This window comes from Crocodylus siamensis, chromosome 3, assembly GCF_052110815.1.
Source record: "Crocodylus siamensis isolate JL-2025a chromosome 3, ASM5211081v1, whole genome shotgun sequence".
Lineage (NCBI taxonomy): Eukaryota > Metazoa > Chordata > Crocodylia > Crocodylidae > Crocodylus > Crocodylus siamensis.
This window is the reverse complement of record NC_143397.1, coordinates 119412052-119428029: the sequence shown is the minus strand read 5'-3', so window position 1 is coordinate 119428029 and position 15978 is coordinate 119412052. Positions and strand designations below refer to the sequence as shown.

General features: G+C 42.9%; 1 protein-coding gene across 1 annotated transcript in view; it reads left to right on the top strand.

The window, feature by feature from the left end:
• Positions 1-4800: 4800 nt before the first annotated feature.
• The window catches only part of GABBR2 (gamma-aminobutyric acid type B receptor subunit 2), a 989086-nt gene continuing 977908 nt past the window's right edge, over positions 4801-15978 (top strand). Inside the window, exon 1 of the mRNA XM_090039096.1 lies at positions 4801-5459. Coding sequence (XP_089895222.1) covers positions 5103-5459 — 357 coding nt within the window. The 5' untranslated portion in view covers positions 4801-5102. The remainder of the gene's footprint in view (positions 5460-15978) is intronic.

Below are 15978 nucleotides of genomic sequence, written 5' to 3'. Positions count from 1 at the left end.
ACAGAATTTCAACAATGATGCAGAAAGTGTAGAACTGTTCAGTAACTATTTCTGTTCTTTATTTGGAAAGAAGACAGTTGACATATTTAAATTTTGCAAAGATATAGAAATGTTTTCTGTTCCATCAAAAACTAGGGAGGATCACAGAATCATAGATAAATAAGGCTGGAAGGGATCTCAGGAGGTTATTCACTGACCCCGACTCAAGGCAAGATGTCTCAGATGGCTCAACAGGGATCAAGTGTTTGTCTAACCTGCACTTAGCAACTTCCAGTGATGGAGATTCTACAACTTTTCTAGGTAATCTGTTCCGGTGCTTAACCAACCTTGGAGTTAGAATATTCTTCCTAATATCCTAGCTAAATTTCCCTTGTTTCAATTTTAGCCCATTACCTCTTGTCCCGTCTCCTGTGGAAACAGAAAACAATTGATTACTATCCTCTTTATGACAACAAGACAGTCTTCTCTTCTCCAGACTAAATGATGTCAGTTCTTCCAATGTTTCCTCATATGTCATGTTTTTTAGATCTCGAATAATTTCTGTTAGTCTCCCCTGGACTATTTCCAATTCATGCATGTCTTTATTGAAGTGCAGTGCTACAAATTGGACACAGGACTCCAGATGAGACTTCACTACTACTGAACAGAGTGAAAGAATCACCTTCTGTGTCTATTAATGCATCCCAGTATGCTATTGACCTTTTTTACAACTATACTGTTGACGCATATGCAGTCTACTAGAACCCTTTAGTCCTTTTCTGTAGTGCTGCAGCCTACCTGTTGTTGTTCCCTATTTTGTATTTGTGCATTTGATTGTTCATTCCTAAGTGTAGCACTTTGCATTTGGCCATAATGAATTTAAATCTATTTATTTCAGGCATTGTATTTCTAATTTAGGAAGGTAATTTTGAATCCTAATCCTATTTCTCACAGCACTTGCCACCTCACCCAGATTGGTGTTATCTACAAACCATGGATAGGTCAATGTGATTTGTTCACTCAGTAAGTGAAGTACAATTAAGCATACTTTCAGTTTCATCCTTCAAATAATTAATAAAGACACTAAACAGTACAGGACCCAGAACAGATTCGTTTGGAACTGCCTCTGAAGCCTTCTTTGAGTTAGATACCAGGCCATTAAACAGCATCTACCAGAATCTGTCATTTTTAAGTCTGCAGAACTAAGTAATTTACATCAAGAGTTTTTAAAGAATTGGTTGAAAAGCTTTCTGAAATACTGATATTGGTATCAGCTGCTATAAAACTGGTGAAATTCCAAATGACTGAAAAAGGAAAGCTGAAATAGGGATAATATTTAGCAACTAAATAAAGTGACCCAACTAGGTATGGGACCATTAACTAAGTACCAGTCCCAAACAATATAATGGAGTGTAAGATATGGGATGTAAACAAGAAAGAATAAAAGGACTGTAGCATAATTATTACCAGTCAATACGGTTTTCTGGAAAGCAGGTTTTGTCAAGAAAACATGACAACTTTTTTCAGGAGATTTACAAACTTGGTTGAGGAAAATGACTGCAATAACATAATACACTTAGACTTCTGTAAGGTGTTCTGTTTACTATTCCTTATGATTGCATTTTGATTAAAATCAGGCACCGCACAAAAACAATGTGGCACATATTAAATCAATTTTATAATTGCTCTCCAAAAATAATTTTAAATGGTGAATTATCAGCAAACACGGGTGTTTTTATGGGAGCTTGCAAAAATGTGTTCTCAGCCTAATGATAGTCAGTGATCCAGAAGAAAATATAAAATTACTGCTGATAAAGTTGCAGATGACAAAGATTGTTGGATGGTAATGATAAGTCAAAGTAATTCGTTCACAGTAAGTGGAACACAATTAAGCAAAATGTATTTAACAGCCAAATGCAAGGCAAATGGACAAAGGTTACGCTTACGGGACAGTGGACTCTATCCTGAAAAAGATGCTGGGAGTCATGTGTCCTTTAATGGCATGAGATCCCAATACAATGCTGTGACTGACTGGGTGAAATCTGTTCCTGGATGCACAGATGAGAATACTGAATATGAACAGGGAAGAGGTATTTATTTCTTATCCAGCCCATGTGAGAAAAATACTGGAACATCGAGTCCAAATCTGGTGCCAGCACTTTAAAAAGGATATTGAAGAACTGGAGAGCATTCAGAAAAGCTTATGAGAATGATTCCTGTGGTCTGGAAAACCTGCCTTTACAGTGAGAGAGTAAAAAAGGTCAATCTATTTAGCTCATCAAACAGAAGCTTACAAGGTGATTTGATCATTATCTGTAAGCATCTATGTGGGAGAAGATGTCTGGTACTATGGGCTTCTTAATTTAGCAGACAAAAGCATAATGAGGTCTAATGGTTGGACGCTGAAACTAGAAACATCCTCACTTAAAATCAGGTGTAACTTTTCAATGCAGTAATTAACCATTGGAGCAACTTACCACGAGATGCCTGGATTCCATATCATGCCCAGTGTTTAAATAAATGGCACATCCACACTTGAAATTAGCTCAGATGAATAAACTCTGGTGCCCAAGAATGCAGCAAGCTGAGCCAGGTTGGAGCAGCCCTGGCTGGCAGACAGCTCCAGGGGATAGCCTGCTAGCCCAGGGATGTGCTGACCTGGTTCAGCATGCTGTGGAGGGCCTGGCTGGGGTGAGAGAGTGCTACAGTCTGGGGCTAGCTGGCAGGCAGCCCTGCACTGTAGCACCGTCATGCTTGAGAACAGCCCCAGTCAGCATCTAAATGTGTTGCAGCAAAGTAAATAACTCTGCTGTAGGATAGTAGTTGTATCAAGCAGTACTAACCTAGGCAGAGTTAACTAGTTTATCCTACCTAATAGGGCTACATCTGTAGATAGAGATGCTTTACTGCAGAGCTAATTAGGCAACTGCAGTAAGCATCTCATATAGATGCATCCCACCGTCTTCCTGACAAATATTGCAGCTCAGCTAGAAGTTACCAGCCAGCAGCAGGAAGTACTGGGTAAAGAGCTTCAGCCAGGGTTATTTAGGAGGCCAGACTGTTCTGGCCTTTAACTTTATTATAATAATTTATATATTTATTTTTCATTTCCTCACTTAGCTATCATCACCATCTATGTACTATAAAGATGACTCCTTTGTCAGGGTACCAGTTTGCTCAAGACAAAAGGTGTGGAACCTAAAATAATGTTGGGAAAAGATTAAGTATGCATGAGAGAGGAGGAGCCTGAAGCATTTAGCTAAGCATAGCTTTGTATTCTCCTATGGGTGGCAACCACCCATGCCAAAAGAAAAAAAGGCTGTGACCTAAATGTCTGCCTGGACCTTGTCCCTTTACCCATACTTTGAATTAACACTTCCCTGTTTAGGAGCTTTTGCAGTATGCAGAGGAGAGCATGTGTGTGTTCTACAGGGAAAAAATGTAGGTGTGTGACAGTCGCATATAGGCAACATGTACAGGTGTAAAAGCTTCATGGTCTACAAGCCAATATGCGCTGAGACATGGAGGAACCAAATTCCATGGTAACCTCTGAACTCCAAAGCCCAGCCTCGAATCCCATTTGAAACTGAATGCCGATATAGCTACAGCCACGGGGACTAAAAGAAAACTGCTACAGAAAAATGGCAAATTCTACAGCTGCCGCATAGGAGCGGCTCATAATATGCCTGTGTGGGGGGCTCACTGAGAGCAAGGGGTGGGGGAGAAAGGGAGAGCAGAGTTGGAGGGAAAAGTCTGTGCATACGTGTGTGCTAGGGTGGCCATCACAGAGGACAGTCCAGTTGTCCTCTGTCCACTACTGATATGAAACCGGATGCCTTTATGTCCTCTATTTCTCTCTTGAAGAGAAAAACAGAGGACATAAAGGCATTGGGTTTCATATCAATAGAGGAGAGGAGCAGAAAACTGGAATATCTTCTGTGATGGCCACCCTAGGTGCGCACATGTAAGTGCACAATTTGAATGTGGGTGTGAGAGAGCCCACCCGGTGTGGGTTGGAATGGGATGTAAGGGAGTGTGTGTGTATGTGTGGTATGGGGGGGTGTAGTACGTGAGCATGGGGGGAGAGAGACTGTGTGTGTAATTGGACAGTGAGTGTGCGTAGTGTGGAAGTACAGGGAGAGAAAGAAAGTGCATACGTGTGGTAGCAAGAGAGTATGGGGAGAGTGTGTGTGTGCAGTATGGGAGGGAGAGAGAGATGGTGTTTGTGTATGGGTATAACGTGTGAGCATGGGGTGAGGAAGCGTGTATGTGCGGGTGAGGGGACATGGAGGGTGTGGGGGGGGACACCGAGGGTGTGTGGGGATATATATTTTAAATGGTATCCACAGCCAAAATCGCCCAAACTAATTCCAAATCCAAGCGTCCAGAACCATAAGTGGCCCTACTACCGGCCAACATCCTCCACCTGCACCTGAGGCTCTGGATGTTTCCAAATCCTTCGGCCGGCACCGGGGGCGCAGGCCCAAGCCTTGAGGCCTGGGGTTCGGCTGCCCCCAGTTTGGCCTGTCCTCAGCCGTACGGCCCTCGGCGCGAGCCGGGGAGTATGTGGGGGGGAGAGGCTCGGGGGCACCATGCCGCCGGCAGGGCTGTGCTTGCCGCGTGCCTCCCCCGCCGCAGCCCTCGGCCGGCCACCCCACCTGCGAGCTCGGCACCTGCCCGCTCCCCGCGGCGGCACGGCACGGCACGGCACGGCAGAGCCGAGCCGTGCCCCGCCCGGCGGTGGGCTGTGCCCAAGCCCGCGTCTCCCTCCTGACTCGCGCGTCTCCCGCTCCGCAGCAGCAGCGGCTCTTCCCCGGCGCGGCGGCGGCGGCAGCGGCTCCTGGATGAAGCAGCCGGGGCAGCCTGGCGCGGAGCCGCCGGCCGGGGGGGACAGCGCGCCGGCCCAGCCCGCTGCCGGGGCCCGCTGCCGGGGGGGGGGCAGCGCCGGCCGCATGCGGCACTAGCGGCGGGTCCCTGCTGCGCCTGCCCGCCGCCCGGGGCTCCTCTTGCTCGGGGGCTCCCCTCGGCAGGGGCTGCAGCGGCTGCGCCATCGCCGGAGGCAGCCCGGGCAGAGGCGGCCCGCGGGCGATGCGCGCCGAGTGAGCCCCGCCGCCCGCAGCAGCATGCCGCCCGCGCCCCGCTGCTGCCGCCGCCGCGCCCCGGCCCCGGCCCCGGCCCCGGCCCCGGCCCCGGCCCCGCCGGCGCTGCTGCTGCTGGTGCTGGCGGTGCTGGTGCTGGCGGCGCCGGGCTGGGCGCGGGGCAGCCCGCGCGGGGCGGCCGGGGGGCTGCCGGCCGACGCCGCCACTGCCGCCGCGCCGATCTCCATCATGGGCTTGATGCCGCTCAGCCCGGCCGAGGAGGACCAGAAGAGCAAGATCGGGCGCGGCGTGCTGCCCGCCGTGCAGCTGGCCATGGACCAGATCCGCAACGAGTCCCTGCTCCACCCCTACTTCCTCGACCTGCGCCTCTACGACACCGAGGTAGGGGCCGCCCGGCCGGCCGGCGGCGGGGCCAGAGGAGGGGCTGCTGGCTGCGACCCCCGGCACGGAGCCTGTGTTTATTCAGCAACCGATGCACACCGGGTTCTCCCCAACCCCGGTGTTTGGGGCTAAACGCGGTGGTGGGATGCGGGGGTGCCCCTTCCCGCGCTGCGCCCCCGGGCCGTGCCCTCCCGCCCGCTTCCAGGGGATCCGGCCAGGAGGGAGTCATAGGAGCTGCGTGTGCCGCACACGCACTGACACGCGCGCACACAGATACTCTGACACGTGTGCATGCAGACACGCACTGAGGCTGACATGCGTGCGTGCACACACGCTGACACATGCAGGCACACACAGACACTCTCTGATGCGCACACACACATTGAGGCACTGACATGCATGCACATACACACATAGAGACACTGATGCGTGCGCACACACACTGAGGCACTGACATACACACACTGGCGCACGCACACACTGACATGCACACACACACACTGAGACACTGATGCGCACATGCGTGCACACACTGAGACACTGACACATGCACATGCACACATGCTGAGACTGACATGCATGCACACAGACACATGGAAACATACAGACACACACTCTGAGACACTGACACACGCACGCACACATTGGCACAGGCACAGGCCAGTTAAGGAATGCAGGCACCGGTCAGGGGGCACAGGAAGCCGGGCCAGCAGGATGGGGAGAGCCAAGCTGGTGTCACAAAGAGTTAAATTTGCAGCTTCTGCCTGTTTGGGCAGATGCGCACACACAAGTGCTGTGGCATCCTGTGGTCCAGACCTGTGTGTTTGGGGTCGTGGGAGGGCACAGAGCAGGGAAGACTTGTCAGATTTCACGGGAGGAATTTTTCATTCTCTTCACCTCTGTAACATTGATGTGAGGGCTTGGAAGAGAAGGGGGGGGGAAGGGGGCTATTTCCCCCTAAATATCGTTTGGTTTTGGATGCAACAACAACTTCCATAAGCGTGTGTGTGCAGCAAATAACTGCTGCCTCAGTATTGAACCTTTCCTGAAGATGGCAGTCACTTCTTGTGTTATGCTACTGCCTGCCATGCATTTCCAAGACAACCCTGGTAAAGTGAAGGGCTACTGAAAATCTTCCCTGCTGTAATTTATCTTGAGAAAACCCCTGCCTTCCTGCACTCTGGTCCCCACAATCTGACAGGAATCAGTTGAGATCAAGCAAGCACAGGATGTTTTCATTGGATCCAGAAGTTATTTAGGGAGCCTTTTGTTCTAGAGCTGCTGCTTTTCATTTGCATCAAACTGTCTTTTTTGTGTTTAGCATAGTTCTTTCTTTTTTAGCAAGGCAAAATGCAAGGAAGGCTAATATCACTGAAGATTTGTGAATAATAAGATGTGCCCCAGTAGCATTTTTTGTGTTAATGCATCCAGTATGTTGGGAGCGTAGACCTCATCAGCCTATGGTAGTCATTAGTTTCCCAAAGAAAAGGAATACCAATGAATTATGAAATGATAATGAAAAGGATTATGGGGAATTTTCTGAATGACAACACTGGCTTTGATAGCAAAAGCGCAGTATTTGCTAGAAAATACAGTTTCCTTAATTCAGTCTTTGCTGCAGTATTCTATTTCAGCTGATTTCTCTTGAAGCTAGGATTATCATAATAACAAAATACCCAAAGGAAGTAGGTGAATATGGACAAGATTTCCTTTCTGCACACAGCAACTAACATTTATAAAATGCTGCACTTCATTTAAAAACACTTTTGAGATTTAAATATATGTCTGTTGTTTATTAACACAAAATGTACTGCCTGAACCAAAAGCAAGCACTGAAATATTTAGAGGGAAAAATCTCCATTTCTTAGTGGCTGAGTTAACTGGCTTTTAATAGGAATATTTTCACTATTCTGTACTCCAGAAAAATCAAGACCCAGGGTCCTATTATAAACATGCTTTGTAGCTTTGAGTTCTGACGGTAAGGGTGATCTGGGGAGACACTGGATATCAGCTAGTTCTGGATGCTCCTAATGTGTTAATTCATCTTAATATGTATGAGAGTTCATATGCAATCCTATGACCTCTTGACTGTGTATATATGAAAGGCAGGGTTTGACTGGGAGAGTAAATGTGCTTGTTTCAACACATACTTTTGAATATCTTTGAACTAATGGTGACAGAATGAGGTTATCATCTGCAGAATTAATTAGAACTAAGAAACATCTTTCCTTTCTGTGATACACTGACATATAGATATGCTTTGTAAATAGGCCAAAGTGAGTTTTAGACTATCTTAATAACATGTTTATTGTATTAGCATAATTGTGTTTAGAAAATGCACAGCATATTTTGATCACTATTGCGTGCTTTGTGGTAACAAACAAGTTAGGCCCAGATCCAAAACGGGATTTAGATGCCCAATTCCTATTTTGAAGACCCATTGATGCCAGATGGATAGAGCCAGAAAGTAAAGGCAGGACAAACTTCTTTAAACTGCTTTACCATTGTCTTTTGCTGTGCGCAGAATACAAATGAAGGAATAGTTCATTCATAATGCCCATTCAGATCTTGACCTATCTTCTGAGACTGCCAATAAGTATACTGTCAGCTAGTTAGACTGGGAGTCCTTCATTCTCATTATATAATCACTGACCAGGGAGTGTGCCTCTCTTTCAGTAAATTATAGAGATTTGTGACATCATCAGCTCTTAAAGGGAAACATGGAGCCTTGAAATCAGGGCTGGAGAGTAAATGAAAGACTGGAATTTCTGAGTATTTTGTGACACAGTATGAAAATATTTATGACACTTTAGTGTGCATATGATAGTGATTTGAAATCTTGAGCAGGTTTTTTAAATATTTTCCCCCAAACCTTTCCAAAAATCACTTTTAAGGTACAACTTGTTGTGTAAGGATATTGTCTATTTTACATGATGTCATAATTATATAAAAAAGCTCATGAAATGTAATTATCTAAATTAGTTCACACTGGATTTGTGTAGTTTGTAGTTATTCATGCTTACTTATATATTCAGATGCTATTCTAGCAACTTAAATAGTGCTGTTAAATTAATGCTTGCAATTTCTGTAACTTCATATAGAATACATTTACTTTAAGTCCAGGGTTTTAAATTCAGGTGACTGCACTATGCTTTCTTACTTTTGCTATGAGTAGGCAAAGAGGAAAGAGGACCTACGCCACCTGAGACTGCACTCTGCTTTCTTTTGACCTGGTAGACACTAATCCTAAGCCCCAAATTTGGGATGGATGCTGGCTTTTGTAATACTAGCATTTAGGGCTAATACTACCATTTCAGCTGTGGTATGTTTCATTAGCATTTGGGAAGGAAGTGTTTTTAAGTGATAGAAATGAGTTCTGTCAACATTTAAAGGAAAATTCTTATGTGCAGATTAATTTATATAGGCTGTTTACATTGTTGTCAGGGGCACTTCTGGGTAGATGAAATTCCAGATGATAGCTTGACTGTTTTTATAGAGGAGTAGTCTGTGGCTCAGGGCTAGTTCCAAAAAAATTAGATTTTCCTGAAAAAAACACATCTTTCTCAACTAATGTGTATATTTTTAAGGTCTGAAGGGTCTGTTAGGATTACGTAGTAAAACGCTATAAAACCTAGCCCATACATTACATGCCAAGATTCCTGCTCTATCCCAAATATGATTTGGACTGTATTTTTTTAAACTATAATTTAAGTTTAAATATTCCAAGTGGTAGAGGGTTTTCTATATAGTTTGGTAAGTTTTCATTTTCTCCTCATGGCTCTATGGTTTTGTGTTAAACCATAAGATACAAATCTTATTTCCATTTTGAATTTTGCTGTCTTGGACTTCCAGCCACTGGATTTCATAATAATTTTTTCTGCTAGATAAGAGAATCTCAGCTTTTCCAAGTTCCTTTTGAGCTCTTTCATGTCTAGCTGGGATATACTGTAACTGGGACCCTTTTCCCACATAGCAATATAGAAATGGGAAGTTCGCCAGCACTTTTGGACACATTTGTATGACCTTCCTGGGGCTTGGATTCCTTGCAGTGGATTAAAGAGTCTTTTAGATCAGAAACATTCTTCCAATACAGAGATTTACAGACCATTCCTGTTAACACTGGGTTTGCTAAGCTAAAAAGTGTGAGCTGCTTTAGTCTCTTGGAGTAAGAAAGATTTTCCAGCATCTGATCAAGTGTGGCTCTTTCCTAAGCCTCTCCAATTTTTCATCATAATTTTAACAGTGTGGACATGAGAAGTGGATGCAACTTCCAGTTGAGCAGTCACTAGTACAGTGACTCTCAACCAGGATGTAGTGGCCCCTTGGGATGCCTGGAGATCTTGTCAAGGGTGCTGTGAAGTGTCATGCAATATTAGCACTGTTAAGCAAGCATACAGGATTCACAGGATAAACCTGGGGATTTCAAATAGGAATACATAGTATCAAAGCATTTGTAGCAGCAGAATTACCCTATTATTTTTCTGTAATGCAAACAAATAAAAACAAACGAACACCAAGAACTGGCATTTTCTGAGTCTAAAAAGGTTGAGAACTACTGCCCTATTGCTATGTACAGAGATTGTAACACCTTCTTTGATCTTTTTTTTATATTTCTTTGTTAATACATCCAAGTATGTTGGCCCATTTTGCCAGACATTATATTAGAAGGTCACATTCAGTTTGTAATCTTTCATGGTTACCTAAGCTTTTTCAGAATCTCTGCTTCCCAGAATACAATATTACTGCCAAGTATGTACAGCCTACATTCTTTGATCCTGTATGAATGATCTAGAACTTAAATGTATTAAAACACAGGTTGATTATGCAGGCTTTTAGTGTTCTGTATCCCTCGATGTTTATAATATATCTTCATCTTTTTTTATACTCTGCCAATCTTTATATCAGCTGCAAATTTTATCAGCAGTGATTTTATATTTTCTTTGAGATAATTGATGAAACGATTGAATAGTTTTGGGGTGAGATTCAGAATGCCACTGAAAACCCTCTTGAAGTCTGTTCATGAATAATAACCTTTATTACCAGTTATCACCTTACATTTGTATTATATGTGCCATATTTGTATTGAACAGTACTAGTTTTTCAATCACAATCCCATGTGGTACTGTCAAATGTTTTACAGAAGTTATGTCAACACAATTAGTTTAGTAATTAGACTTGTAAATTTGTCAGACAATGGCATCAGGTTTGCTTTAGACCTTTTTTTGTGGAGCCCTGTTGATTCTTATTAATTAATAGAATCACTGCTGGGGCAGTGCCTGCTTTTTTCCTGGGTTTGGATTAAACACTAAACACTGTGAGCCCAATTCATCATTGTCCTACAGCCTCTTTTGCTGCCATAGCCCTACTTATTTTTGTACCTTTTCCTTCATAAATTGGTAACCCCTGTAGTGTCCTTAAGAAGAGGAGATTGGTTTTGCCCTTCTGTTTTCTCCAAAGTCATTCCTTGTTGTAATCCTGGTGTCCATCCCACACTCTTGTTTTCGGTCTCCTCTACAGCTTCAGAAGTTCTTTGTTGGAGCACACACAGAATAGGCATCTTTGTAAACATTTTTCATCCCACACCCTCAGGGTGTAAGAACTCCCCTTTGGGATGTTAATTAGCTTCCTTTCCATTGTTTACTGTACCTGCCCTAGAAGACAATTTAGTGTTTGCTTAGTAACCAGACACTGACTCGATATTTTTCTTTATAAATTCTACTCAATATGAAATGTGACACTTTGAAAGTTTAAAACTCAGACACCACAACATTTCACTCATTCTTATTTTTCAGATCTTATTAATTTCAGATATTTTTACTGCCATGCACTTCAAGCGTTACCATTGGGAAATATATTAAATATCTGCAAACATTTACAGAGCATTCATACTTTCCACTTCTGTAGAGCTTTTCATCATGAGATCTTAAAGTACTTTACTATCACTAGTGATTTCAGCCCCATCTTGCCCTGTTGTATTTGGGAAAGTATAAATATCTATTTTGTAGAAGGACAATGGAGGCAGGAGGCCCAGTTCTCCTCTCTTTCCTTCTCTTTCCCTCTCTTAGATAATTATTTCATACTGGGGTGGTGAGCCATCTGACCCAGGCAGGTTAAGAACTTGCTCAAATTCACATGGCAAGGCAATGGTGCATCAAGAAACCATATTGAAAGTGCCTGATACCCACCCAGCCCTGGGCTTTAGCCACCATTGCACTCTGTCCCCATTCTGTATCTCAGATGTGATAGTTTACTGCTCTAGCTCGGGTATCAGGCAGGAAAAAAGATTCTGGGGGTGGGAGGGAGGGCTATGCATTATACTAAAACATGCAGAGTAGTGACTGTTCTTTCAGAAGCAATACACAAGCAAACTGTTGTGGGAGATATACGATAACCTGCATTCTGCATTGTGTACAAGTCCACATTTCTAGTTTAGTCACTGGTTTTCTTTACAGAGTAATTGCCACACAATTTGTGATGGGAACATCATATGTAGCGCCTATCCATCCTTTCATATTTTCAAAATAGAGCCTATAATTAGACTGTTAAATCAGTGGTCTGTTTTTCAAAATTCTGAGTGATCTGCAGTTCTTCCTGACATCAGTAGAAGCTGCTGGGTGCTCAGCACTTTTAAGAGTCAGTCACTTATTTTGAATAAGAAATGACACTATGAGAATAAGGCCCAGAAATGTCACTTATAATTGAGAATGAATGCACTCTTTGTTTCTTGCCTTAAACTTTTAAATTGCTTGGCTGAAATAAATAAATATCTTTTAGAAAAAGATGTAAAGTCTTGCAACAAAAAATGCATTTGAAACTGTTGCACATCATTCTACCCTCAGAATATAAAGGATGCAGGGAATTCATAATTCAGGCATAAATTAATGTACATTTTAGATATTAATAGGTATAACATATCACTCAGTTCCCTAGCCTATACAAGGGGCATTTTTGACCATGGCAAAAAAGCTGGTTTTGGTGAAGTAGATAAAATTAGAGTTATAAAACGCTATTGTGGCCCTTTAGCCCTGTTTTTCAGGCCGGATCCATGCTACCACATTTTGCTTGCACAGTTGTGTGGGTCAGGAGCTGCAGAGGTGGGATCCCTGACCAATATGTGTACAGTAGTAAGTTATTGTTATTATTTATTTATATTTATATTATTTCATCAGCTCCAAGCCTGATCATGGACTAGGATGGGAGTGTTTCAGGCACTGAGGAAACCTGTACTGGTAAAGTTACCAGTAGGTTAGCTCAAGGGGGGTGGTTTTACACAGGCCAATGTTTTTGTTGAGTGTTGAATTAGAGTGTGTCCACTTTTTAACAGAAATCTCTTCCCAGATAAGAGGTTGTAGGGCATGATCAGGTCCCCTCTTAGCCTTCTCTTAGATCAGTGATTTTTCAGTCACGGGTGCTGTGGATCCTCTTTTAAGAGAGCTGAATGTGGAGAGGGTGCCATGCAATATTAGCTCTGTTAGGCATATAAACACTTCTGATTCACAAGATAAGTCTGGAGATTTCTAGTAGGAGTTCATAGTTTCAAAAACATTCTGACCTGCTGGGTCTTTCTGCGTTCTTTGCAACAGAAGAATTCCTCTTGTTATTTTTCTGTAGTGAAAAATGAATGAAAGCTAAGAGCTGACATTTTCCAAGAGGTGCCTTTAGTATAATGAGGAGTGCCTTGAGTCTAAATAGGTTGAAAACCACAGTCTTGGATAAATTAACCTTTCCCTGTATAATGGGATTTTCAGACCTCAGATCATTTTTGTAGCTGTCTGCTGAATCCATTCCAGTTCTTCACCTATTTTCAAAGTGCTGACACCATAACTGGATAAAGTACTTCAGGAATGGTAGGACTGGAGTATAGCCATGATTGTCCAGAGAAGATTTGTTGGTTTTTGGTGATATCTTTTATTGGACCAGCTGTATACTTCAGAGTGATATTAGACAAGCTTTCAGGAATGGTCTCATTAGTGCTATACACAGTGGTAATATCAGCTTCCTTCGCCAAGCCTCCTACTCAGCAGGGAGGATACAAGTCTGAGCTCTGCCCTGCAGGAGGGACATTTCTCCCGCCAGGCTAGAAGAAGAGAGAAGCTGCATCTGGGGCAAAACCAGATTCTTCTGTTATGCTTTCTGGCCTACAATCAGGTTCAATTGCTCTGGGTAGCTGTGAGGGAAGTAAATACTCAGAAGTGCTGTGTCAGCTGTCAGCTGTTTTCAGTTAACAGCTGGCTACTGAAAAGCTGAAAGACACACAGAAGAGTTGTCCAGGAGTGGCTCACTCTCAGTATTGCATCCTCTCTTGGCTTGGAAGGAGGATGAGCCTGGATGTGGGAACAGAATTTACCCTCTAACCTAAATTATATTAAATTCCAAGAGATTGTAAGGGATTCTGATGACATGTGAAACTTCTGCACTGTAATTAAACTGATCAGTTTAAAAAAAAAAAAAGGAAATCAGAGCTGCTCAGGAGAAAAGTAGCAAATGATAATCTAACGTTTCAGTCTGGAGCTAACATTTCAGTCTAGATTGGGAGCATCCCTGTAAATGTTAATGAACTGCACTCAGGAAGGGAGAAATTATTGTGTGGGAGGCAGGACAAAGCACACAGCTTAAGTATATATAGTCAACCTTCAACATAGTTTAAATATGTAGTCAACCTTTCACATGAGCTAATAACACTTAAAATGATTTGTATCTCAGAAATACAGATTAGAGTGTCCAAGACTCAGTTTGAAATGTTATATGCACAGTGGAAATATACTAGAGCACAGATAACATACTTCCCATATATATTACATAAATTTGCAGCGCAGGTCTTTCCACCACACCTTATCCCTTCCCTAAAACCTACTCTGTTATACGCTGTGGTAGAAGTTGAGTATTTGTGTGTACAACGTCACTAAAAGAAGATTAACATGGTTCTCACTTGGACCCAAGGCTGGAAATTAGATCCAGAAAAAAGTGATTATTGCTATCCTAAAGAAAAATCAGGTGTATTTGTGAAATAGTGTTGGAGAACAGCAGGCCTAAAGTTGAACAACCTACCCAGTTTCAAATTGAAACTGATTTGATAATTTTCATAATTATAAAAGTTTTGGAAATTTAATTTTAGAATTAAGAAGTAGATTTGGGAAGGAGGTATAGTAAATGGATTTATCAGATTGGGATGTCAATGTTGGCTGTTATTATGTAGCACCTTAGTGCAAAAGTCATTAGCAAAATCCGTTGAAAATATTTTTTTTAAAGTTGTTACTTGGGTGTAATATATGTGAAACACATTATAGCCCCATTATAACAAACCCTCAGGAGACTGGGAGGAACGTTCATTAAAAGAGGGTGTTCACTATAGTAATATTAGTCAGTTTGCTGCATCATAATGTAAAATTGGTCCCTGCTGTTGGGATTGTTAAAAGTGGGGAATTGTTATAAACAGGGTTTGTTATAGTGGGGGTACTGTCTATGCTTTACAGGTGTCAAAACTGTGGTAAAGCAAGTTCTGCTTTTGAGAGAGAAATCTGTGTGATCATCTACCTGTGTGGCTAGTTAATTCAGAAAAGTAAAGATTTGTGGGGACATATTTTGACGTGCACTTTCCTGAATTTTATCAGGAAAAATCCTGTGCGTCTGAAACAGAAATATTTTCTCATTATGTGGCAAAATGTTTATGAGAGGACATTAATACACGATTGTGTTCATCACTGTACTGGTCACAGTTAAATGTGGCATAGCTGAAGAGACCTGAGGCTAGAATGGGTAGAGAACAGAGAAAGTCTTATTGAAAAAGCACTTATGTATCCATTGCATGAGACCCTGCATGCAGCATTCATTCTGAAAGACCTATCCACATACAAATCTCAGCACTTTACTGCAGAATATGGACTTCAGTGCCACTGGGACACAAGTTTCCCCATCACATAATTTTTAAAGCTGATCACATGATTTTTGAAGATGTAGTGTTGGAAAAACTGGATACTGACCCTGGTAAAGAAGGTTCCACAAGGCATGTGCCCTGTTTAATCCCATGTCACCCTTCAAAAGAGGCCCTAAGCAGGGTTTAGGTGATGCGTTAACCTTGCTTTGGCTCACTCTTCAATGGTGAATCTAATCTTAAGGCTGATTTTTCCTAAACCATAGAAATGAGAGATGGAAAATACCTCCTAGGTCATTATACCTGTTCCCTGCACGTACAGAATTGTTCTATCACAGCATGACTCTCCTGTAGAGCCTTGCTGCATTGTGGCTTTGGGCAAAGGTTGGTGGGGGAAAGCGGAGGCTGCAAACCAGGTGCTCTCCTTATTTAAGCCTGGAAATGGCAGGGGCAGAATAGGGGGTATAGGTGGACTTTGGTCTTCCCTGTACTGGTCAGCAGAATGGTTTGGTGCAAGGGTCTGGAAAGCATAATATGCTACTGGTCATTATTAGCAGTAGACTAAGGCACATTTTCTTCTCCGACTCCTCTCCAGGGACAGTGCAACTATGTATCCCTTTCATCAAGGCTATAATACTTTATTACTTC